The sequence below is a fragment of the Chrysemys picta genome, chromosome 13 (assembly GCF_011386835.1).
Source record: "Chrysemys picta bellii isolate R12L10 chromosome 13, ASM1138683v2, whole genome shotgun sequence".
Lineage (NCBI taxonomy): Eukaryota > Metazoa > Chordata > Testudines > Emydidae > Chrysemys > Chrysemys picta.
The window spans coordinates 53,881,927-53,906,849 of record NC_088803.1 but is presented as its reverse complement, the minus strand read 5'-3'; the positions used below and the strand labels follow the sequence as shown (position 1 = coordinate 53,906,849).

Below are 24,923 nucleotides of genomic sequence, written 5' to 3'. Positions count from 1 at the left end.
CACACTGGCATTAAAGGATGCCTAGGCCTCGTGTTTATGCCCACTGCATGGGCGTGAATTTCACCTTTAGTGAGCACACCTGGAATGAGCTGTTTAGGGGCTTGACTCACCCTACAATATTCAAGACTGATCCAAACAGGCCTTTTTGGCCACAGAAATCCAAGATGTCTATGATCCGAATAGCCTGCTGCAGGGGGGCCGGCCAGTCTGGCACACTGTGGAAACACAACACAACACGCTTAGTAAGGACACTCCATGGGAAAAAGGAGGAGTTGTGTTGGGCACCACTTACCCTGCGCACGCAGCATATCGGCTCTCAACAAAGACCTAGCAGGAAACCAGCTCTAGGACAGCATGCAATACAAAGCCAGCCCAAACGAGTGGCTAGAGAAGAGCAGTGGTGACATTTTTCATCATGAATAGTGTCTGCTAGAAATGCATTCCCTTCTTCTGGCTGAGAATCATTTGCAAATCGAGTCTGATTTCTTTGAACAGGTTCAGCATCAATAAATACTTGCCCAACGGTTTGAGTCAAACAGGCCCAGACGTAAATCAGCGTAGTTCCACTGAAGTCAGCACCATCCGAAGAAGTGGGCTGTAGTCCACGAAAGCTTATGCTCTAATAAATTTGTTAGTCTCTAAGGTGCCACAAGTCCTCCTGTTCTTCTTTTCACCTCACTCAGTGTAATTGGCACAGTTCCACTGAAGTCAATAAAACTACACCAATTACACTGGGCAAGGATCCGGCCCACAACTTTTAGACAAGTGACTGTGTGTGAACGGCTCACTGTTCTAGGAGCAGCCTTGGTCCCGTGAGGTGGTTTCTGCTCCTTGATTAGCGGATTGCAAGGTTTTAAACAGGAAACTAATGGATGACAAATGGTGACAAGCACATTTTGCAGAGGGACACATCACTCAGGCTGAAATCTGTGAAGACGCTGGGATTTGCAAACACTTTCCCAAATACCCACTGGCTGTCCAAATGCTCCCAATAGCCCCCAACAAGACCCCACCGTGAATCAAACCCCAGGTTCGACTTTGCCAATACTTTCGTGAATTCAAGGTTTTCAAAATCGGCTCAGTCCCAGCATGGTGCAGATGTCAGAGTGCAGCGAGGCAGATATTTCACTGCCCCCAGCCTGTCAGAGGCCACCGCGGATGGGCCGTTCCCAGTGCTGGCAGATGAACATAACAAGATGATGTAAAGACAGGGGCGGCACCAGACGATTTGTGGGATTTGCTTTTGGCTTGAAGCAAGCAGAAGGAGGCTTCCCTCACCATATACCAGCGCCTCTCGATTGATTCTCCCCACAGTCCCAGGTGTGGTCCCATGAGACGGGACAAGGAGACAAAGGAAAATGCTCAAGGTACAAAACAAACATCTTTCCTCCTGGACTGCAGAGCCGCCTGGGGACAGGGAGCCTGAGTTAATCATCATGCAGGTCTCAGAGGCCACTAGACTCTAGACCCTGTGGGACAGGGTCTGGTGACTTCCCATGCGGGAGCCCGGCACTGCAGGGCAGGTTCTGGGGCGGGGGGTCCTGACACTATGAATGATACCAGAGAGTGAGCGAAATGTGGGTTCCCCCAGGGGCGGTGTTCAGAGGAACATGGGCCCAGGAAACGGGTTGAGCAAATGGAATATGCCGCACAAAAGAGGCTTTCAAAGGGAAGCTATTGAAGAAGCTGCAGACAGAAGAAAGAAAAGAACATGGGGGCCTTGGGCCTCGTCCGGTTACACTGAGCACATGAACATACCGTCAAACACCAGCTAAGAACGGTGCGTGCCAATAACGAGATGAATTAGCAGTGTTTGTGTACCGCAGGTGAGGTTAGGTATGTAGCTGAATGACTAAACTCTCTGAAAGCTGGCACCTGGGGGGACAGGGTCCCAGGTGATTCTCAGTTTTACATGGGAAAACACAGTAGATTTAGTATAATGAACAAGTAGTGTCTGTTTTGCAGTTTTGCACCCAGAAATAACCGTGTGAAAGAGAAATTGTTGGTGCAAATATAGTTAAACAACCTGCTTTATAGGTGCAAAAAGGCACCATAGCTAGACATCTAACTACTCATGTTTGCACCTGCAACAAAGCACGGTTATACGTGAAAGCAAGCGAGTGTTTCCAAAAACAGAAGTCCTTCTCTGAAAATCAGCTCCAGGGCAGCATGGCTGTATGTTCTGAAACCTTTAACCGGCACAAAGAGGGAGCAAACTGACAGGCACAGTGCTGACATGCTTTAATAGACATTTCATTTAAAGCATCTGTCCCCGGTAGAGGGAATTGCCAATTGCTTAGAGCGGGGACTTGCATCAAGGTTCCCACGTTGTATTCCTGCTTCTGTCAATGATTCACACTCACTTTTTTAAAGTCACTTAAGCTTTTTGTGCCTTGATTTGCCCAGCTTCTGTGAAGCTGGAAGAGTGCCTGCCTGCTACGTATTTTGTAATGAACACATGAATGTTTGTGAAGCACTTGGAGAGCTGTGGACGAAAGGCGCTGCAACGAAAGATAGTAACAAGGTCATTTACTCTGTCATTTCACAGATAGATAAATTGTTCCTTTAACAAACACTTTATTTGCTTTCGGAATAATTTCCCATTTTGACCCATTGTACCCTTCTTACCCACAAATACAGCACAGACTTACCACAGAGAGTACACAGCCCAATCGCTAGTTCATTGAATTTTTGCCTTTTTTGATCCAGACCTCAGGAACCAAATTGTTCTTATGGAAACAATGTAACCCCAACTTACGCACTACGGAACGCTCTCAAATGAGTTGGGAGACCTTCATGTTGGGTGTACCTCTGACAGCCCCAGTTCCAGATATTGCACATACACTATACTGGTCACTGAAGAAGACCCTTGTGTTGAAATTCAGAAGCAGATATCGACTCTCCCATATGTTTATAACAGTCGTGTGGCTTCACACCAAACAGCAGTCACAAGCTACTTACTTCTGTTGGTGAGAGAGACAAACTTTCGTGCTACACAGAGCCCCTCTTCTTCTGACCTGAAGAGCTCTATGGAAGCTCGAAATGTCTCTCTCACCAATAGAAGTTGGGCCAACAAAAGAGATTCCCTCCCGCACCTTGTCTCTCTAATGTCCTGGGACCAACACGGCTACAACAACCCTGCACATGTCCAGGCAATGCTGACGAAGACTAGCTGTACAGGACTCAGGCTGGACTCTGGACCAAACTGCTGTTTTGTACGGAGGTTGCAGCTGCTACCAAAGATGGAAGAGTAGATTCATCCCAAACCGTAATGCTGCCTTCAGGCCTTGGAACCCATGAAAAGGACGTTCCCGGCTTCCCTTCGGGATGTCGCAAATCAAGTGAATTCCTCACGCCAGACCCTGTGGGGAGCTGTATTCTTTAACTAAACATCTCCTTGTATAACCTTCATCAGCTCAAACAGCACCAAGACGAGGACAGAGCACAAAAGGCAAAGATACTTTAATGCAAACAGATTAACTCCTCCATACAAACCGCTGAGGACACAGACGTACTTGCTAAAAGCAAATTGAAAAGCCTGAACTTCTCAAGTTACATCGGAGGTATTTACTTTCGCCTCTCCTCCCGATTGATGAAACCCTTCCTGCCAGCCCATTTGTAGCAATAATGCACCCAGTAGCCACGTTGGCATAAGGTATAGACTTTGGTCAGTTTCGTAACCCTTAGATAGCAGAGCTCAGTCACCCTCTAAAATCTGTATTGTCCCCACATGACAGTCGCCAGATAGAAACCAATGGAGACCGAGACGCTTCTCTGGTACCTGAGCATTACAGCCGCTAGTGCCAGCCGTTCTGGCCGCTGCAGCGGCGTGAGCTTTGTAACTGGGAGCGGAAATGGACCATAAAAAGGCAAAGATTGTAAACCTCAATATGGCAAAAAGCGCAGGAGTCCTCGTAGCACCTTAGAGACTAACACATTTATTTGGGCCTAAGCGTTGATAGTCTCTACGGTGCCCCAAGGACGCCTCGTTCTTTTTGCTGATACAGACTAACACGGCTGCCCCTCTGAAACCTGTCAATATGGCAATCACACAAGGTCAGAAGGGGCGCACGCAGCAGGACAGGAGAACAGCAGAGAGCACCAAATAAGGCCTTTTCTACCCCAGAATATTACCCCAGTTTAACTAACAGTGTGATTTTAAATAGATGTAGTTAACCCTGAGCAAAAACCTGTATGGACACACTTATTCTGGTTTGGATTAAGACAAGCAACAATTAGTTTAAACTAAACTGAAACACGCCACTCTAAACCCAGCTAAGAATGTCCAAACAGGGGGGTTTGCATCAGTTTAACTAAACTGATTTCAAAACCAATTTAAATTAGGGCTTGTCTACATGGAAACTGGCACCAAAGTAACGACAGGGGCTGTAATTCACACCTTTCATTATGTCAGTGCAAGTCTGTGTGTCAACACTTAGTTCAGTAACTATTTGACTGACAAATTATATCAGTCTACTCAGGCTAGAGCAAAATAAAGGGGGGGGGCATTATTTTGAAAATATTCACGTCATTCTTTCAGTTCCAGTTTTCAGACAGGCAAAAAGCCTTTAACCCGGTACAACTGCCTCCCATCGACAGGGCTTAGCACCCAGGGCGCCAGCGACACCGGAGCATAGGAAAGGCTGGATCCAGCCGCGTAAGAACTCGCCTGAAGGGAGGCGAGCGGGAGGAGATTCCTGCGTGATGCTATGGCCCTATCGCACCCAGTAGAATGGCGAGAGAGACTGGGACAGCTGGGCAGGCCCAGCCGTCACGGAAGCACAGGGGGAGCGGGGGTGTATTTGTACTTTAAAAAAAAAATCTGTTTCTCTGGGTTCCTACTCTTGTGACCCTCTTGAAGCACGAGCTGACCCCTCTCTAGCAACACAGGCACTGCTCCTTTCAATCCCTAGGTTTACACAGAAAGAAACCCATAAAACAAGGGGTTCCCCAAGCCCCTCTCGCCTCCCCAACAAGCCCCCTGAACCTCATCTGGCTCCCTGCTTTTAGAAACAAACGTCCCATGTTAATTCAATTGCTCTTGCCTCTTCCAGGTCCGGTCCAGTGGGAGATTTCTCAGCTCTGCAGATCCTTCTCATTTCTCCGATGCTGCTGCCCTTACATCTGAAAGAGTCTTTGAGCCCACAGTGCTCCTGACCTTAACAAGATCAGATACGGTAGCCCACCTCAGAGCCCAATTATGGTGTATCCCAATTCTGGCCCTAATTCTGCAGGCTGCTTCGAAATCGGTTGTTCAAGAACATATTTCACTTCTAAAATTACTCAGAAATTGCAGAGAGATTCAGAAAAATCCCCCACAAAATGGTGTGGGACCCATAGCCAGAGAGCTATCTGAAGCTGTTTCAGAGAAGTAGCCGTGTTAGTCTGTACCAGCAAAAAGACCAGGAGAACTTCTGGCACCTTAGAGACGAACACATTTATTTGAGCTGTGTCACTCTGGTCCATTTCCTCATTCCAAAGTAGGCTTGTTTAGGTGTAGAAAAGTAGCATGGTCCATATCAGCATCAATAAAAACAAACAGCAAAGGGGCCAACAACTGATAAGCCTCCCATCGCGTGGCACATAAGAACATTAAAGGCCAGAATAAGCCATACAGGCTTTTCTAAACTCACAGAAATGCAGCTTTGCATGTGCACGCCAGTGGCTTGCCCATTGACAGGAGAGCTCTAACCTGCGTGCAAATGAAGGCCTCTGAATCGGATGCTGGCGCATGGGGTAGCTCCCAAGGTGCAAACGACACATGCACATGGATCTCAGCTCCAGCGCGGCCCTCCAGCCATGCTGATGTGATGCTACTTGCAACCACTGGCAAAGTTTCCAGGAGCCTACGGCCATTTTGTAATTAAGCAAGACTTGATCGTCTCTGCCATAATGCTAGCTGATGTCTAGCTTGGACACATAGCAAGGCGAAAGGCAAAGCCTCATGGGCTGTACGTTAATTAGCGCTGCTGTAGAATCCAAAGTGCCCTATTGCATTGTTACGATAGGTATTTAGAAATATACGTTTGATGTTTTACTAATGATGATTCTCCTCTGTTACGCTCCAGTGTAACCCCATTGCTACCAACCAGTGTAGCGCAAGAGAGAACCAGGCCAAGAACATATCTAAAAATCCTTACCCTAAATCCTTTTCTACACTTCAGGCTAGAAGAGACCTCAAGAGGTCATCTAGCCCAGCCCGCTGCTCTCAGGCAGGATTAAGTAAACTGAGACCAGCCCTGGTAGATGTTTGTCAAACCTGCTCTTAAATGCCTCCAGTGATGGGGATTCCACTTACCTGCTCCAGAGCTTAACTAGCCCTAGAGTTGGAAACGATTTCCCAATACCTGCCATACCTTTTCCTGATTGCTTCGTGTCCTACCCCCAGACACGGAGAACAAAGATCTTTGTAACAAACATTTATGTTTGAAGACTTGTGTCCTCCCTCTGTTTTCTCTTCTCTAGACTAAACATGCCCAGTTTTCAACCTTTCCTCACAGCTCATGTTTTCTAATTTCATATTCTCCCTGCTCTCCTCTGGACTCACTCTAACTTGTCCATACCGTTCTTAAAGGGTGGTGCCCCAAACTGGACACGGTTCTTTAGCTGAGGCCTCCCCAGTGCCAAGTAGAGCCGAACAATTACCTGCCGTGTCTTACATCCGACACTGGTGTTAATACATCCCAGTGTGACATTTATCTTCTTTGCAACAGCATCACATTGACGACTCATATTCAATTTGTGATCCACTGTAATCCCCAGATCCTTTTCAGCTATACGACCACCTAGCCAGTTAGTCCCTATATATAGTTGTCAGGGCCGGCTCCATGCACCAGCGCAGCAAGCAGGTGCTTGGGGCATCCAATGGAAAGGGGCGACACATCCGGGTCTTCGGCAGCCAGTCCCTCGGTCCCTCTCCGAGGGAAGGACCGGCCGCCGAATTGCCGCCGAAGAATGAAGCGGCGCGGTAGAGCAGCTGCCGAAGTGCCGCCAATCGCGGCTTTTTTTTCCCCTCTCTCTCTTCGCCGCGCTTGGGGCAGCAAAAAAGCTGGAGCCGGCCCTGATAGTTGTGCCTTTGATATTTCCTTTCTAAATGTCATATTTTGTGCTTGTCTTTATTGAATTTCGTCTTATTGATTTCAGACCAATTCTCCAATTTATCAAGGTCATTTTGAATTCTAATCCTGTCCTCCAAAGTGCTTGCAACCCCTCCTAGCATAGTGTCATCTGCAAATTTTATAAGTGTAGCCTCCACTCCATCATCCAAGTCGTTAATGAAAATATTGACTAGTCCTGGAGCCAGGACAGACCCCTGTTGGACCTCACTTACTATGCCCGCCCAGTTTCATAGAGGGGAGGGATCGCTCAGTGGTTTGAGCATTGGCCTGCTAAACCCAGGGTTGTGAGCTCAATGCTTGAGGAGGCCACTTAGGGATTTGGGAATTTAGTTCAGGATTGGCCCTGTTTTGAGCAGGGGTTGGTCTAGATACCTCCTGAGGTCCCTTCCAGCCCTGATAGTCTATGATTCTATAGTAAACCATTAAGAATTATTCTGAGTATGGTTTTGCAATCAGTTGCACACCCACCGTAGAGTAATTGCATACAAGCCACATATCCTTAGTTTGCTTATGAGAACATCCTGTGAGTGTGTGTCAAAAGCCTCACTGAAGACCAGACTGTGGGGGAGGGAGCAGTTGGTGTGATCTAGCTACGAGGCTGGTTACCCTGTCAAAAAGGGAAATTAGGTTAGTTTGGCGTGATTTGTTCTTGGACAAATCCATGTTGGCTGGTCCTTATAACCCTGTTGTCCCCTAGGTCCTTACCAATCGGTTATTTCATCATTTTTTCCAGCATCTTCCCACATACTGAAGTTAGGCTGACTGATCTAGAGTTCCTCTGATTCTCCTTTTCCCCCTTTTTAATGATGGGGTCTATTGTTTGCCTTTCTCCCGTCCTCTGGGACCCCCATCGCTCCCCCATGAGTTCAGAAGAGAATCGCTAACGGTTCTGAGATTGCTTCAGCTAGTTCCTTAAGTGCCCGCGAGTGAACGTTCTCTGAATTTCTCCAATTTACGGTAACTTCCTTCCCCCTTTTGTGTAGCCAAGAACAGACTCCGGTCTCACCAACACTGCCAAGGTCTGATTCTCCTCTCACTTCCCGGGTGTAACTCCACTGGCTTTGGTGAGGTTAGTGCCAATGAACACTCGTGTGAGACGAGAATCGGGCCCCCAGGTTCATTTTAACCAGTCGGGTCTCTTGTTTTTAAAACAAAATGTGCCGAGTTCAATTCCCTTTTCACAATGGTGGAGTCCAGGACATGTTAGTCTGTGCAGGCATAGAACTTGGTGTGCATGAGTCCCCCTCCAGTGGAGAAGAATGGCATAGCCATTCTCTAGTAGTCTCCCTTACTCTCTTTCAGATTTTAGAAACCAGCACTCTCCTGGTGGCCTTTGCAATGCAGTGTCCTCCTGATTCTTGGTCCTGGATTAACATTTGGTCAGGTAGAGACACAAGCTACTACATTGTTACAGATCGGGAGGAAAAGTCCTATGGGAGTTTTCTGGTGAGCAACTTCTCAAAGATCTGTGTGTTAATTACCAAAAGTGAACTCAATCTGCAGTGGGGAACTGAACACGGGGAGGTCTCTGGGAAACAGACAAGAGAAGCACAATGTGGAGTGTTGAAAAAGTAGAAATGTTTATTAAAAGAGTTACAAAAAGTGAAACACATCCCTGCCTACCCATAATCCACTGCTTGGCACAGGAAACTCTCCTGACCCTGAGACGGTGAAATTTACTTAACCATCACTTGTTCATTATACTAAATCTACTGTGTTTCCCATGTAAAACTCAGAATCACCTGGGATACTATCCCACCAGGGACCAGGTTTTCAGAGAGTTTAGCCATTCAGCTACATACCTAACCTCACCTGCAGTACACAAACGCTGCTAATTCATCTCGTTATTGGCGTGCACTGTTCTTAGCTGGCGTTTGACTGTGCAATCCTAGTACTTACACGTGCAAATTAGGCCTAAACTACCTGAAAATCTGACTCAGTCTTGAATCAAGCTAGAAAAAGAAATAGGATGATATCAGTCTAGACGTTTCATTCTTGTGGGTCTTTCTGGCTCTCTTTCTGCTGTCAGCGCTGTCACCACAAAGACCTCGGCCTGCTTTGGGCTTTCCAGGCTCACACACGCACCACAACCAGGCCCTGAGGAAGTTCCAAAAGTGACAAGTTTAACTTACTTTCTTACCCCAAAGGATGGGTCATTTCATTAAGTCTGTTCCTTTATTAGCTATGGGGCTGTCGGGGGTCTGGAGTGTTCCTGGAAGCTCCTGGTAAAAATTCTGGCACCAAACTTAAAGGAAGGCTGTGGAGCAATTTCCCTGCCTCTGCTGGAGACGCCCCTCTCTGGGTCCTGATCAATAATCCCTGCTGGAGGTCAATTATTTTAGGGTCTCATAAAAATGTATCAGGAGCGTAACTTCCCCACCCAGCCCTCCTCCATTACAAGTGGAACACTGAGCCGGGCTCTCCAGAACGCTGTCAAAAGCACAAACGCCTCCAACACAGCGCAGCTGAGTGCATCTGTGATTACCACCTCCCCTGGGAGGCAGCCTCATCGTTCTCAGCAGACAAGAAAGGACAGATCCTTGGGGCAGTTCCAGCAGGAGAGGGGCACCTTTGTGACAGCCCCTTGCTAACGCATTGGCAGCACACCCGAGCCTGTCCTTCGCTAAAGAAATCAACGATTGCAGCAAGGAGGGACGAGAGGCTGCACTATGCAAAGATGTGACACCAATGAGGCAAGGGGCAACCGTGGAATCATCGTGGTTTGGGGGCACAACTGAGCATGGGCGTTGCACCAGTATAGGGAGGGTAATGGTGCAAAGACTCCCCCCACCCTTGTGCATCCCATGTATGGATGTGTCACAAGTCAGTCCCTGTGCTCCAGCAGAGGCCGTCTGTGCACCCTTCCTGCACAAAGCTGGTCCCTGAGGTACAATTCCTACAACCCCAGCCAGTGCCTTTAAAGGCGCAGTGTTCTCCCAAAGAAGAAGTGTCCCTGACTCTAAAGGGAGGGAACTTGGTGCAGCACAGACAACGTATCTGACTCCACAAAAGGCAAAACTCCCTGGCCAGCGACAAACTTCAGGGGTGAGCTGCTCCAAGCACACAGACGGGAGAGGCGGCAGCAGGGCAGATGGAAATAGCCCTTCTGAATTCCTACCTCCACAATCTGAACAGCGTTAATCAGCTTAATGCCCAGCACGTTCGGCAGTGGGAGTCCGACAGCCAGAGCCTCTGGAAGAGACGAGACAACAAGTAGGTTTATTTCACCCAGCTGGTGAAGCTGACCAGTTCCATGCACCTGCTGAATTTTCGCCCTAGACATGAGTTTACCCATCAGACTAGCACCGGGAAGGCTGGGGGCACCGGAGCTAAGTCTTATCAAATACAAACAGTGCCTGAAACTTTGCAAAGCATCTGTTTTCATTTCTGAGGTTCTTTATTGTTAATGGTTACAAGGGCCACCAGCATCTTAGCCGGGGCCAGGTGCCTTAGGAATAGAGGGCTAGGTAACGGCTTCTAGCCACAGCTCTGGGGCTTTCGCCACCCCCCGGGCAGCACTGAGAGGCCAGTCACTAGCTGTGCTGAAGAAGGAGTAACATTTGACTCCCCTTCAAGAAGTGCAGCAGACTCCCTCTCATTCACTCAGCCAGCCAGTCCTGCTAGCTGCAAATCTGGGAGTTGGGGGGGAACCCTGGCTCCCCCTCTGCCCCCTCCCATTCTGGTGAGAGGCTCCCCTGGGGAATAGGAGGGGGCACATCTTCGGAGCCCATCCACTTCCCCAGGCATAGGAGCTGCAGCTCTGGGCCCCTGTATGCAGGCTGCTCAAGGAAAAGGGGGGTGCAGGGGAATTCTCTCCCCCCCCCGGGCAGCTGCCTAAACAGGGGAAACCCAAAATTATCTAGCCCAAAATTATCACCATCACCAATAAAGCTTTAGCAAGACAACTGACAATTTGTCTCCCAGGGCTCCGAAGCAGCTGCCGGCAAGCTGCAGGTTTGGTTCCAGCCCCACTTCAACAATTCAAAAAGCACCTAAATGTCAGGGTGACTTTAAGAAGCCGGCAGAGATTTACCATCAAAGCAGCAGAGACATTTGCTTTGGGACGTCCCTGGCCAATTTGAACTCTGAAGATAGCCCCGAGCTGGCCTTACCATTGATGAGCGGCACAAAAGTTTCCACCAAAAGTTTATTGATCAACGTCCCAAGACCAGAGACCTGAAACAGAGCAGAGTGATCCAGCGAGCTGCTGGCCAGCATGCGACAGCCAGGCACGCGCTCTAACATGGGTAACGCAGGCTGGAATTCCGCTGGCCCTGCAGCATGGGAGCAGCCTAATGCTTCATCTCCTACCAACGCAGCTTATGGAGAGCAAACATTGCCCGTTTTCTTCGCCAAACCCTGGCATCCTCACTCAGATTTCATGCCCTCCTTTCTGAGGCAAAGCTCCCACTCAGTCAATGGAAGTTTTGGCTGAATCTGGAGTGAGGACTTTAGGGTTTGACCCTGTGTCACCCGATGGAGGCAGAAGAAGAATGACATGACAGAAGAACAACTTCAAGCTACGAACTGTGGCAGCTAGTGATTAAGAATGTCAGCCAACTGAGGCCATCACCACAGGCGGGAGAAAGCAACCTTTGTACCAACAGCAACCTCCAGTGCTACAGATCTCTGCTTGTCTCCTCTCCCCACAGATATGCGGCGTAGCAGCTGTTGGTTCTGACCGGGGGTGTTTTAGATATTTCTGGAAAAACGAACTTACGCTAACGATGCCGACATCTGAAGATTCCAAGACTAGATCCGCACTGGGGAAAAGAACACAAGTGGTACCTCGTCAGCCAGCAAATCGTCTGATTTGATCTTTTATCTTCCAGAGACAAAATGGTTGGGTGAATATCTTTGGAGCAGTCACACAGCCAGAGTACAGCGAGAAACACACACGCATACGAAATACAGTCACACGTACACAGATATTGCAGCTTTTAAACCCTGAGCCAGATTTTTCATACACGGATTCCTGACTTCCAACCCCTATGTCCATATTCAAGCCCCTAACAAATAACTGCCTGGATTTCCTGGGCACCTGCAGCCCCTCGTCAAGTCCCTGGGCACTGCGGGTGCTCAGAACTGCTGAAAGCAGGCCAGTCCAAGGAAGTGCACTGTTGTTGTGTACTTGGTTCCCCGTTCCCTCTTCTGGAGACAGTGCTGCCGAGACGCACAAACAGCGAGACCGGATACCTGGTCAGGGATACGCTGAGCAGCAGTTTGTCTCCAGCAACAGAGGCCTGGGCATTTAAAACAAGGTCCTGCAAAGAGAGAGAGTCCGTTTGAAGAGTTGGTTCCAACTCCACTTGCGATTGGTTCAGTCAGCTGGGTGCAGACTGTACCAGTTTGAACTCTGGACAGCCATACTTACCGCCTTCAGGGCAAGGAGCGTCTGGATGGTTCCATCCGAATATTTCGTGAACACCTGAATCGTGACAGAGAGCTTGACAGTGGCTTTGTTTGCTTCCAGAGTGATGAGTGGGGGTCCAAGCGCTGTTATTTTAATGTTCAGAGGAGATACCACAGAGCAGTTGGGACACTGTAGGGATCAGAGACACAGGGCTAGGCGTGAACTGAACTGGATATTGCCCTCTATTAACACAAGCCAGCTGGAACATGATGGGTTAGCGCCCAGGGCCTCGCAGTTCATAACTAGACCCCCACCCAGCTCAGAATCCCAGTGAGAGGTCATGGCGATTTCCAAACCTTGCAGGGATCCTGGGTTTGAATTTCCTGCACCTTGCAGAGCGAATACAAGTTCTTCGGCAGGCTGCAGGGAGCTTTTGGGAAATACGAATGAATCCTATTCAGGGCAGCTGCCAGGCTTTAGTCTCTCAATACCAGATGCTTAGTGTGGCCAGAGAAGGGGGGAGTTGACCTCCCTGCAGGGTGACTGCCTGCCCACTGACTCCGCTACCCCCGCCCCATTCCTGTCCTGTCACTCTGCCCATTCCTGTGAGGTGCCTTAGATTGGGTAGCACCGGTCACCTCTCCCTGCTCTGGAAAGCACCAATGCAGGGAAGTGATTGCAGATCCTTCTGGAAGGGGCTGGGGGCAGTGAGGGCCCTGTGGCAGAAAGCCCACCCTGAGGGATATCAGAGTGGGGCGAGCTACCCAGGGGCGAGGGTGCAGAGCCAGACCAGGAGGCGGGGGCTGCATAACGGTGAGCAGCTGTTTGTGCTGGCGAATGCAGGCTGGTAGGGGAGGATGTTTGCCGGTTTGCTCAGGGCAGCAGAGACCCTAGGGCCAACCCCACTGTAAGAGAAGACTGGCTGCAATGCCAGTCCCTCACAGGAGGGCAGTGCCTTGAGTACAGGCCACAGATGAACCACTGCCCTCCTCCCAGAGACAGCAGGACTGGAGGGAAAGGAAGAAAGTCTGTTTGTGGCCTGCTGCGCCCCTCACACCTCCTGGCAGCAGGGCTGTAGGGAGAGGAGCCGGGACCATTTCAGCTTGAATTAGCCACGAGGTACGTACTGCGTGGCTGAGAGCAGGAGGCATAAAGATCCCAGGGCGCTAGCATCAGCAGAGCTGACCCGGCATGCTAGGGCTCACCATAATGGCTAGTGCAGAGAGCCGATGGTGTTTACACGCGCACACCGTGTAATGCGACACGAATACGTCACTCACCCCAGCAGGAATCAGAGCCACAATGGCGTCCATCAGCTGGGTGGCACCAGAGAACTGGGGAAACAGAACAACATTCAGCTGAAAACGCCAAGCTCGGGGGTTACGTGATTTAAATGGCAGATTTCACCCTCTCAGCAGTAACCCATTTGCTTCCCAGAGCCACTTTGCACTTTCCAGCCAGTTTGCTCACAGCCTCTTGCCCAGTCTGGAAGTCCTAGCTCTGCAATATTGCCACGGACTGTGCGGAATTTTGGGACGTGCGAGGAACGCTGGTCGCACTCCTACATGCTCACAGCTCCCCGGCCAGAGTTAACGTCTCTGCTATTTCAATACTTTCCAAGCTGTTAAGCACGTCTCAGTGAGTTAGGGCAGGTGAATTAGGAACTCCCCAGAGCATCAGGAGATGCAACCAATGCTCCAAACAGGCGCCCATATATTTCCTTTAGCCTGGATGGAAATACCCCGGCACTCAGTACTCACCACGTCCAATGTGGAAATAAACGTCTGTGGCTGGATCTGGACGAGGAGGGACAGCGCGGCATTGAGGAAAGCCTGGCTCAGCCCCAGATTCAGAACATTGCCCTGCAGGGCAGGCAGGGCCACGGGGACGGTGCTGCCAGGGAGGGAGATGTTGCCTCCTCCCACCTGATGGATCACAGTCTGGAAAGGGAGATGGGACCGAGTGAAACCATCCCCTTCAAACAAGGAGTCACCTGCAACTGCGAGTCCGAGTGAGGCTGCTGCTGGGCTTACCCCTTTCCTATTGGTCATCCACTCTTGTTCTTATTTAAGAACATTTTGTTCTCTCAACAGTTCTCTTTACATTTAACAAAACGTCAGTTTGCTAAACTCTACGATGCATAATGAAGGTTTCCCTGTTTTATTAAGTAGGCGCAAAACCAACCCCTTAGCTCACTGCTGTGTTCCACCCCGTGGATTTCACTGCTTGGCAAATGAAAGGGTTTGGATACGGAGAGCTGATGGGTGGAACTGGCTGTTTCCTGCCATGCTGCGTGCACTCAAAGGCTGAACCACCGCGACATTCACACGGCACGTTTTCATTCACACATGCCTGGGACATAACTAATCCTAACTCCAATACCTGTGTATTGACATGCAATAGTTACCAGTAATAATTATCTTTGCAGTAATCAGGAAAGGTTTGTCAATGATTTGCAAAGAGAAAAGCAGAGGGCTTGATCCAAACTCCATTGACTTCAATGGGCTTCAAATCATGTCCTAAATGTGCGACTAGTATTTTAATAGCAATGAGGCCAGCTGTACTCTAGGGTTATGCTGTGCAGGACATTCCTCATTTATATGAGCTGTATCGATGTCCCTGAAGGCAAACAGACAGACTCCCCCTAAGAACAGCGATCAGAATAAACGCCATAAAACAGCACAATGCAGTCACAGGGTTTTGTTATCCAAAGTCAACACTTACATTTAAATCCAGTCCGACATGCAGGTCAGTTATTAGTGGAAGGCTGGCTAACTGATACTGGATCTTTCCTACGGCACCAAGTGGGACCAGCGCTGCACGGAAACAGAGTCCGTCACATCGAGAGCAAACAACAAGCCAACCAGCCCCTTTGCTTCCCAATGTGCTCTGGGCTCAATGCCGAGACCGTTACTCATGCTGAGTAGCAAAGGGCATTGGCTTTGGTGGGACTGTTTCATAGAAGAAATGTCCGGCTGGAAGGGACCTCATGAGGTCATCTAGTCCATGCCGCCATCTTGAGGCAGGACCAAACATACCTAGACCATCTCGGACAGGTGTTTGTTTGTCCAACGTGTTCTTAAAAAGCCTCCAGTGATGGGGATTCCACAACCTCCCTTGGTAACCTGTTCCCATGCTTAACTAGCCTTAGAGTTAGAACGTTTTTCCTAATATCAAACCTAAATCTCCCTTGCTCAAGATTAAGCCGAGAAAGTGCTACTCAGGGCAAGCGAAGGATTCCCAAATTAGGCCTTCTGTGACCTGAACCTTAGAACATAGCCAAAAAGGCAACGAGCCAAATACAGTGGTAATTTGTAAATAGCGTAAGTGGGGGTGAGACTAAAGACGCCTACAATGGTTTGACTCACCCCCCCAGGGGAGCGGAAGAGACGAGTGTAGTAGGAAAAGCAGCTGACGTGAAGCTGGAAAAAGGGTCAGTTACAGCAGACTCTGATTTACCCCTCCCTTGTTCTAGCTTTGCCTCCTTTACACTTGCCTGGGAACTCCAGCCCTATTCCGGACGTGCAGCTTGAACGAAGGCTGGGCAGGAAATAGTTAAAAACACACAATTCCCATCCCAAGCTGGGACAAAAAGTTGAAATCTCCAAAATGTTCACCAACTGACACGGCAAAAAAATGTCGGTTCCAGTCAGTCAAAACCTTTGGATTATGGCCTTTTCCCTTTTTTATAACCTTTGGGGGGGGTGTGAATTAAATTAAATTTCAAAACAAAAAGTTAATTTTGAATCAAAAACCAAAATGTTTCATTTCAAAAATGGCAAAATTGGATGCTCTGGCAATTTCAAGTCAGGAAATTCATCAGAACTGGCTTGTTCCCATCAACAAATTCAAGGAATCTTCATTTTCCATGAAAACACATTTTGTTGAAAAACTCCTGACCAGCAAACCACCTTTGGCCTCATCCCTGAAGGTAGCCTCTCACTCTCAGGGTGGGCCCGAGCCCCCGATGGCGTGGATCTCCCCTTTGTGGACTGCAGAGCTTACGCTGACCCACAGAACGACGACTGCTCCACGTGCTGGGATTACTGGGAAAGGGGAGGAAGTGGGAAGGAAGCTTGTGCAAGATACGTACCATTCAGGGTGCCCAGCAGCTGCACGTTCACGAGCGTGACGATGTTGTTGACTACTGGACACAACTGTAAAAACAGCAAACACTCAGCACCTGACTATCTGCTAGGAGACCCACCACCAACTTCATTGGGAGTCCTTGGGGAAAAGGTGCTATTAATGTAAGGGCAGCAGGGTCTGGGCTTCTGTGAGGAAACCCTCAGAACTATGGAGAACAGTTTTCGTTGTGAATGTCCATCTCAGAGATTAGGAATTGTTCTCACACACCCTAGGAAGGGGACAGGGTCCGGGGGAGAGGTCCCAGCAGCCACCAGGCTGCCTACCTGCCCTCCGTACCTTTGCACAGGGTGGGACACCAAACAATGACAACAAAGAGAGGGAAAATGAGACAGGAAGAGAACTGAAATTCCACATGCCCCTTTAACCAATCAGTTCTGATTCTTCAGTGCCTGGGCTAGCAAACTTCACAATGAATCTAATAAAATAACAATCCAGGCCATCCCTCATCCGCTTCTCAATGCCCCTCTGGCAGGAGTGGTCTGTCTTTGATCTCACCAGGCTAGGCAGAGTTGTCGTAAGGGTGCTAGACACTAATCCATTCACTGATATTGGCAGCAAACTGCAAGAGAAAGACAACCAAGTATGAAAGCCAAAGCAGGCCCAGAGTGGCTAAAAACACAAGTCTCAAGAGAGGTAGCAAGGGACTAGAACAGAGGTGGGCAAACTGCGGCCCACGGGCCACATCCGGCCTGCGGGACCCTCCTGCCCGGCCCCTGAGCTCCTGGCCTGGAAGGCTAGCCCCCGGCCCCTCTCCTGCTGTCTCTCCCCCCCCACACACACACACACACAGCCTCAGCTCGCCCTGCCACCGGCACAATGCTCTGGGTGGCACACCTGTAGTGCTGCCAGCCACCGGTGCTCCAGGCAGTGCGGTTTGGGATGGTGGTCAGAGGCGGGGGTGTGGATGGGGTCGGGGCGGTCAGAGGGCAGGGAACGGGGTAGTTGAATGGGGGCAGGGGTCCCGGAGGGCAGTCAGGAAAGAGGGGGGGTTGGATGGGGTGGCGGGGAGCAGTTGGGGGGGAGGTCCAGGGGCGGTCAAGGGACAGGGAGCAGGGGGTGATGGATGGGGCAGGAGTCCCAGGGGGGCAGTCAGGGGGCGAGAAGCAGGGCGGGGTCGGATAAGGGTTGGGGGCCAGGCCATGCCTGGCTGTTTGGGGAGGCACAGCCTCCCCTAACTGTCCCTCCATTCAATTTTGGAAACCCGATGTGGTCCTCGGGCCAAAAAGTTTGTCTGCCCCTGGACTAGAACCGCCGAAGTTCCACAGTCCGAGGTAGCGTTAGCTGTCTTTAGTTTAGATAAAGAGTTTTGGAAATGACACAAAACCTCATGCTTCAGGTTTTAAACCAACTTCAGATTAGGATGAGACTTTCACCAGGGGGGTGGGGGTGGAGAATTACCCCACATCTGCTGCCACGGGGGGGCCCAAAATGAAAAATGTATTATCCACTCAGCCCTACTGATGATCACTACAGAAGGCAGGAAAACCACTGGCACCTACCCTGAGAGGAGCCGGATGTCAAAGGGACCGAGCAGGGACTGGCAGTCTTCAATTACAACTTGGGAGACACCCGCTGAATAGTCGGTCACCCTGACTTTTGCGTTAAGGTTCACGTCCACTGAAATATGGATCAGCCCAGATAGCCTAAAGAAATAAACTCAGGTTAGATATAGCTCATCTCACAGCATGCTGCAATATGGTTCATCTAAGGAGAGACGTTTATAACCTCCAAAACCATGATATGATGGTCAGATTAAAATTAGTGAAATCTCACACCTCTCCCTATTGAAATTCCCTGCCAACGCTATTAACTGACTTCTGCACCGGCACTGTGAGCACATTGCTACCTGTGGGGATCATGTGAAAATCCATACAAGGTGTACATTTCCTAGGTGCTGTGATGCACACAGACTAGGGTTACTTTGCAATGGGGAAATTGCATAAACAACATGGTGCACTGCAAAAATATCCACCTCTCCGTATTCCTGAGGTGAAGTAACAAGAGTAAACTGGGTCTAAGTGGTTGCAGTAGGTTAACACAGGTTTTTTTTCCCTCTTTACTGTTCTTTGAGTTTTGACCCCTGAGTTCTACAGACCTCAGGCGTAACAGAGATTTTCTACGGGAGGGAGGTTTCCAAATTGTTCTGTTTTGTGAAACAAAAAAGTTACAGTGAGCCAGGTTATGCTCTCAGATGCAGGCTCATGGCACCCATTGGCTTCAGGGGGAGCCACCAACAGGTATCTGAGGGCGGGAGAGAGCCCACTGCTTTTCCCAGCGCGAGTCAGGACTCCTCCAAAGAGCATCTGACCAACGTATCCAGTCATCGTTCGGTTCTGTGCGCCAGCGAGAAGAACAAAACGCTGCAGGTTGTCAACCCGCACTCACAACAAGTCGCCATCGATCTCCAGCTTCGTAGCAAAGGTCAGCTGGCCCCCAATTCCCGGCAGCAGCGTCACCGACACCGTGGGCAGCTGGACGTTAACAACTTCTAGTCTGCAGAACGAAAGCCGAGGCCGGGAGAAAGGGCTGAGCAGTTACACACATTCAGGAACTGAAATCCCAGATTAGCCCTCTGTGATCTGCACTTTAGACGTTACCCACAAAAGTAATGGGCCAAATGCAGTGGTGACGTGTAAAGCGGTGCCCGGGGTGGGGAGGCGAAGGCAGTCTAACGTGTTTGAACTCACACCCCGGAGGAGCAGAAGGTAAAATGGGGGGAGGGAAAAGCAGAGCGATCGCTTGCAGCAGGATGCATTGTGTAGGATACAAACCCGCATGCTGGTGCGACACACACCCAGTCCTGAGCAAAAAGCCAAAGTGGGGTCCTGGAGTGAGGCTGATCCAGGAAGTTGCATATGTTTTTTCATTCTGACCCTATCATTGACCTCCCCCCCCACACACACACCCACACCCACTGCTGCGCACGCACACGCACACACAATGGCTTCACAGCTATAATTCTGCATCTGAAAATATAAACCGCACCCCCCGAGACTGTCACACTGTTGTCCAACTCGCTACGGTGAGATGCAGCCTGGGCATCTTGCCCACAATGCACCACACCCCCATCTTACCAACCCGTGGGAGAGGTGGAATGACAGCCTGTGGCGTAACAGCAAAGCTACGGTCTGCAGTTAGACTACGTTTGGTGGGCAGTGACCTGCCCTTTTCCTCGCCTGTCAAGCACCTCGCGCACAGTGCTGTGGACCATCCAAACCATGGAAATTCTTCAGTGCATTGACAGGTGAACTAATCCAATCCTGGCCTCTGCACACGTCACACTAGGCACTTACAGGTGTCTGCCTTTGCACATGCACGGGCGCTCTCAATACCCCAACACCCGCACATCGGTATGTGTGTGAATTTGCACCTGCAAAAGCTATTGGGGTCAACGTTCTTTGTCCCCAAAATCTGTTCTATTCTGACAAGCCAAAACCCTGGACGCAAAGAACAAGCATAACAACCTTTACAGTCTGGAAAGAGCAGTAGGTGTGGGATGTCCCAGTGAGAATTGCCACCTACAGATGATGACAGAGCATCCTGAGGATTATATGAGGGGAGACTTGGACCCAAAGAGGAAGGAAGTTCAAAGGAAAGGCTAAAACTACCTTCTTAAGTCATTCCAGTGACTTCAACTGGTTGGGGTCCTTGATAACAATAAATGATTCTTCTATACGAGATGCAATCATGGACCACAAGGGATGAAATCTGAGTCTGAGTTCACAACTGGCATCAGTAGGCACAGCACCAGCTGGGAATTTGGCACTGAGGGTCAGCTTCTCCCCTGGTATAAATCAGTATAAGGATCCATGATAGGGACTCTAGACTGACCTTGTTCTTGCTGATAGTAGCTTGTCCCCTGCTTCTCCCCTTTGGAGTCAGTGGGATTTGGGTCAGGCCCCCAATGCAGAAGCTTTAGCATATTGTTCTCCGCTTACCCTGTGATGCTGATGAATGAACCGAGCAGGCCCCCTCCACTCACGATGTCGGGGATCTGTATCGCCTGGAGATGCTTTTGGAGAAGCCCATCCTGAAGCAATGCACCTGAGACAACTGGAACACATCTTTCCATGAGACCAGAGACCCTTGAGAGTGACCCCTAGTCAAATGGAACTCAAGGTGCGAGTGTTACATCAGTAAACCATAACACACCATACGGGGGAGGGGGGAGAGCAATATTTTACAATATGGACTGAACTGAAACAGTCCTTGGCTTAATAGCTCTGAAAGGTAACCATGAAGAGCATCCTCAGTGTGGTGTAGGGGAAACGGTGTTATAATTACAAGCTAGCACTTTCAGTGAGAAGGGTTTCCTGGTCCTGCTTGCAGACTACGGGGCTTTGTAGGGAAGTGTGTGATCTGGGTCTTGTGCAGTCAATCTGCAAAGAGCCAGCCTAGAGTAAGGGGGGTGACTTGTGCATCTCTGCCTTAGAGAGCAGATTGGTTTGTGTCTCTCTGGTTTGGGTTCTTGTGTGTTAGCGTTCTAGAATCTAAGCAATAAAGTCGTGTTACGTTGCAACCTTCTAGAAAGAGAATTTTATGTTTTTATCTCATTTCTGTGTGTGCACCGCGAACTTAACACACTATAAATCTAATTTAAACAGGATTACTATGTAGCTGTGTCTGCTTTACAAACTTGCTACCACCCTTGCCAGATTAGTGCTGAAAGCACAGCTTGTACCGTTTATGTTCCATTTGAGGCATAACCACAATTGCAATTTTAGTACAACGAGTATGTCAATATACTCGAGAGACATTAACTCGTTCATTAATTCTCACAACAAACCCTGAGGAAGGAAAGTCAATTCCCCGCCTTTTACAGATGGGAAACTGAGGCACAGAGGGGCAAATGCGGACCTGGGCTCAGACCCTGGGATGCCGAGCGGCTGCTTTGTGCTGCACCATCCGCTGCTCCTGACCCTTCCGGGATTGCACAGGGCCCTACAAAGACCCATGATCACTTTTGAGTCTCCTGCTGGAACCAGGAGCTCTGAGGAGCCAGGACTGCCCCTGGTAAGTGAGTAAATACAGAATAAAGTAGGAACAGGGAAGGTGACAAAGCAAAGGGGCTGTTCAGAGAGGCTTTGTTCCCACTCATCATCCCACACAGTTTGCAGCATAACTGTGACCCATATTTTTCTATTTACCATTTTGAATTCCCTCTGGACTGACTACAGAAAAGACTCCAGGGACCACTCCCTGAGATAGGGGCAGCAGGCTACAGAAGAGGACGATTCCCAAAACCTTTAACATCTTCAGCTCTGATCCCTGCAGAGAGAATCTCCAGTCAGTGCAACTGCAGTGTAACCAAGGAAAAACAGGCCCCTGCTGAGAGATCCAGGGCCTGTGGGCCAAATCCTGGCACGCCGCTCAGTCCTTTCTCAGCCAAAACTCTCACTGGAGCCCATGGGAGTGTCCCATCCGTAAGGAATGAGTAAAAGCTGAGTGAGGACATCAGGGTTTGGCCCAAGAACAGCATATCACCATTTATTGCACCACCAAAGCATTTCTGACACCTCTCAGAAAAGGCAACCAAGCGGCCTTTCATGGAGACGAGTCCTTAATCAATGTTCTAATTATGAATTACTTTCTATAGCCTTTATTGAAGTAGTGCAGATTTCTTCCAAGGATCCCTACCAAAGGATTCATCCCAAGAGCCATGCTAGACATAGCAATAGCTCGAGCTTGACATGCTATTTTATTCATTTCAATTTTCATCAGTGACAAAATAATCAACGGGAATAAGCAATGTGAATGATAGAAAAGTCACAGATTTAAGAAACCCAGCACTGAACTGGGCATCCACGTCGTTCAAGGATTAGAAATGTAATGACTGCATTATCACTCGCTCGTTTCAAACTCGTTCACATCACAGGATGAGCAGCGGAGCTGGTGAGGTAAAGTTGTAGGTGTTATAATTACCTGGATCCGGTCTGGCTCCCTTCGCTGATGCCTGGTAGCTCTCCAGAGCTTTCTTGCTTTCTCTGTTCTTGGGTAGCTGAGGTGAAGCAGGGAGCCCTTATATAATCAAAACCTACGTCAGAATGAGGAAAATCAAACAAATGATGAAACATGAGCTAGCCCCTTGGGTATAAGAATTCCGTGGGGGGAGGAATTTTTTCCTGTCTCCCAACATAACTGAAGACATTGAAAAATTGAGCACGTTCTTGAACAACAGGTTGCTCAAACGAAGCTGCAGGATAAGGGTCACCACCACCACCAAGCAGCATTCTCACGCTCCCACGCGTAGTGCTCGGAGGTCAGGAGCGCTGAGAACTTGCAAACCACATGGCATTGGAAGGGACTGCTGTCCACCAGGGTTGCTTGCTGGCTGTAGGACAGGTTGTAAGGTCTTTACGTGAAGCTGTGGAAGTCAAAGAAGAACATTACTACTAAGCAGGCATTGAAGAACGTAGAGTCCCCATGAGTCAGTTGTCAAGCGTCTTCATACTCATCGTCCCAGCTCTGTTCCTGGAGAACAAGCATGGATGTAAACTCAATTTTTAAGGCATATGCCCAGAGCATCAGTTTACAGTAGATATTTGAACCAGGTTCTTCATATAGAAGAGAAAACAACATAACTCCTGCATGAAGGAAACATTTTAATCTCCTAGGGCTCCGTTGATTTCTGATGTATGGGGAGGTGCATTCTCCCATTGCATATCTTGTAAAGCCAACGATTGTGCATGTGTGTGCAAACACTGCAACAAGTATTAACCTGTGTAATGTCACAGAGGGCTGGGCGCATTCTGCTTTGGAAGTCTGGTCGTGGGGGCCAGAATGTATCAGCTCCGTACATCACAGTGCTGAGAGACCTGGAACCCAAGAGCCAGATCCTTAACGGGCATAAATTCTAGTGAACTCAGTGGGTCAGATCCCCATTTGATGTAAACAGGCAGAGCTCCATTGAAGTGAGCTGCGGGTCTGGCCCAGAGATGTTAAAATTAAAGATACAAACATGGACACTATTATACAAGGCCGTAAGAACATAGAAAGTCAGAATAAAGCCCTCTAGCCCTTGCTACACCTAAATTACAACCAGTAAGATGCCTTCATTCATCATTCCCATCTAATAATGAGCTCTGCCACTATATTCCTGCTCTTGCAGTGCCCAGCTGCCACTTGGATTGATTTATACTGCATGGTTTTATTGCTGACATTGCTGCTGGTTTTGTTTGCCTTGATGGCTTGGAAAACCTGCCTGGGCAGCTCTCTCTGTTTGCATTTGAAAGGAGCCTCTCCGATTTAACAAGGCCAAAGCAGTCACCATAAATGTCAATGGAGAATTTTCCAAGAGAGGAAAAGATGTGGCCTCCTTTTGCACAGATCTCAGCTGCAGCCGAAGGATGCGCACGGCCACGTATCCAGTAAGGAAAGTTATTGTGTAGACGTGCAAACAGCACACGCCAGTTTTACAACATAAACATCACACAAACACACACCCCTAAGATCCCAATCAAGCCCCCAATGAGCCAGTGGGAATGAGAATCTACAGCAGCTGTCAACCATCCCTTTGGTTCAAAATTTCAAAGGCATTTAATAAAAAGGCAGATCAAGGCGGAATGCTAACGAGGAGCCAACAACATGCAGGGGGACTTTTGCAGAGCCCAAGACTTATACACAGTTTTATCCATTTTGTCATCGTGGGTCTGATCTGGGCAACGGCCCAGGGCTCAGCACAATGCAGGAAGGGGACATGTCAAGATGGCCTTCTTAAGGTCCAGTCCTCAGTGTTTTGAGAGCAGGGCGTAGGGGAATCACAGCCTTGCTCCCCTTTCCCCGCACACCGGTGACTGGGGGTGACGCTGGCGTCGAAACACTACAGCAGTTCTGAAGATTCTCCTACCTGGAGGAGGCCACCTGTGGAGGGACAGGTCAGCTACAGGGTAGTTTTGCCCCAACGTCCTCAAGGATCGGGCCCAATACCACGTCCTTCGTAGTCATACAGCAGACATAAGAATCAATGTTTTCAGTTCAATCTATGGGGAGCGTGGATCAGCAGCCACGTCACATTCCCCGTCAGTAACCCGGCCCGGCCCAGAGAAGCGAATGATCCAACCAGTGATGAGTCCTGGACATGGGCCACCTGAGGCACGTCGTGCATAGCTAAGAAGTAGTTCAATCTATGCACAGCTGTGCCCCTGTTATTGGGCATTGCCGTGGAAAATGGCTGCATTTAATAGACAGAGTGAAACGAACTAGAGCTGCTGAAAGGACTTCAGAACATTCTTCCTATTTAGAGGTTTTCCGTGGGGTTTTAGCTGTAAGTGGCATGCAGGCCTGGAGTTCGCCGTCTGCAGGGC

General features: G+C 49.2%; 1 protein-coding gene across 1 annotated transcript; it reads right to left on the bottom strand.

Annotated features, from left to right (window-relative positions):
• Window positions 1-8,676: 8,676 nt before the first annotated feature.
• Window positions 8,677-23,919, bottom strand: LOC101941237 (BPI fold-containing family B member 4-like). Its single transcript, XM_024108893.3, has 16 exons — window positions 22,543-23,919; window positions 21,768-21,888; window positions 20,559-20,673; window positions 19,006-19,113; window positions 18,120-18,263; window positions 17,116-17,179; window positions 16,565-16,628; window positions 15,196-15,287; window positions 14,232-14,411; window positions 13,752-13,805; window positions 12,493-12,660; window positions 12,315-12,382; window positions 11,839-11,881; window positions 11,231-11,294; window positions 10,237-10,310; window positions 8,677-9,215 (listed from the first exon to the last, which is right to left on the bottom strand). Exons 2-16 carry the CDS (start codon window positions 21,871-21,873, stop codon window positions 9,192-9,194), a joined length of 1,368 nt encoding a protein of 455 aa, XP_023964661.2. The 5' UTR covers window positions 21,874-21,888; window positions 22,543-23,919; the 3' UTR covers window positions 8,677-9,191.
• Window positions 23,920-24,923: the final 1,004 nt, after the last annotated feature.

What these genes read in the sequence shown, in the direction of transcription:
- LOC101941237 (XM_024108893.3), bottom strand. Translation starts at nt 21,873, where the DNA reads ATGTTAAAGGTTTTGGGAATCGTCCTCTTCTGTAGCCTGCTGCCCCTA. An exon ending in ATGTCGGACTGGATTTAAAT is followed by an intron (nt 14,412 to 15,195) that starts GTAAGTGTTGAC and finishes CTCCCTTTCCAG; the next exon opens with ACTGTGATCCATCAGGTGGG. An exon ending in TGGCTCTGATTCCTGCTGGG is followed by an intron (nt 12,661 to 13,751) that starts GTGAGTGACGTA and finishes TGATCCCTACAG; the next exon opens with TGTCCCAACTGCTCTGTGGT.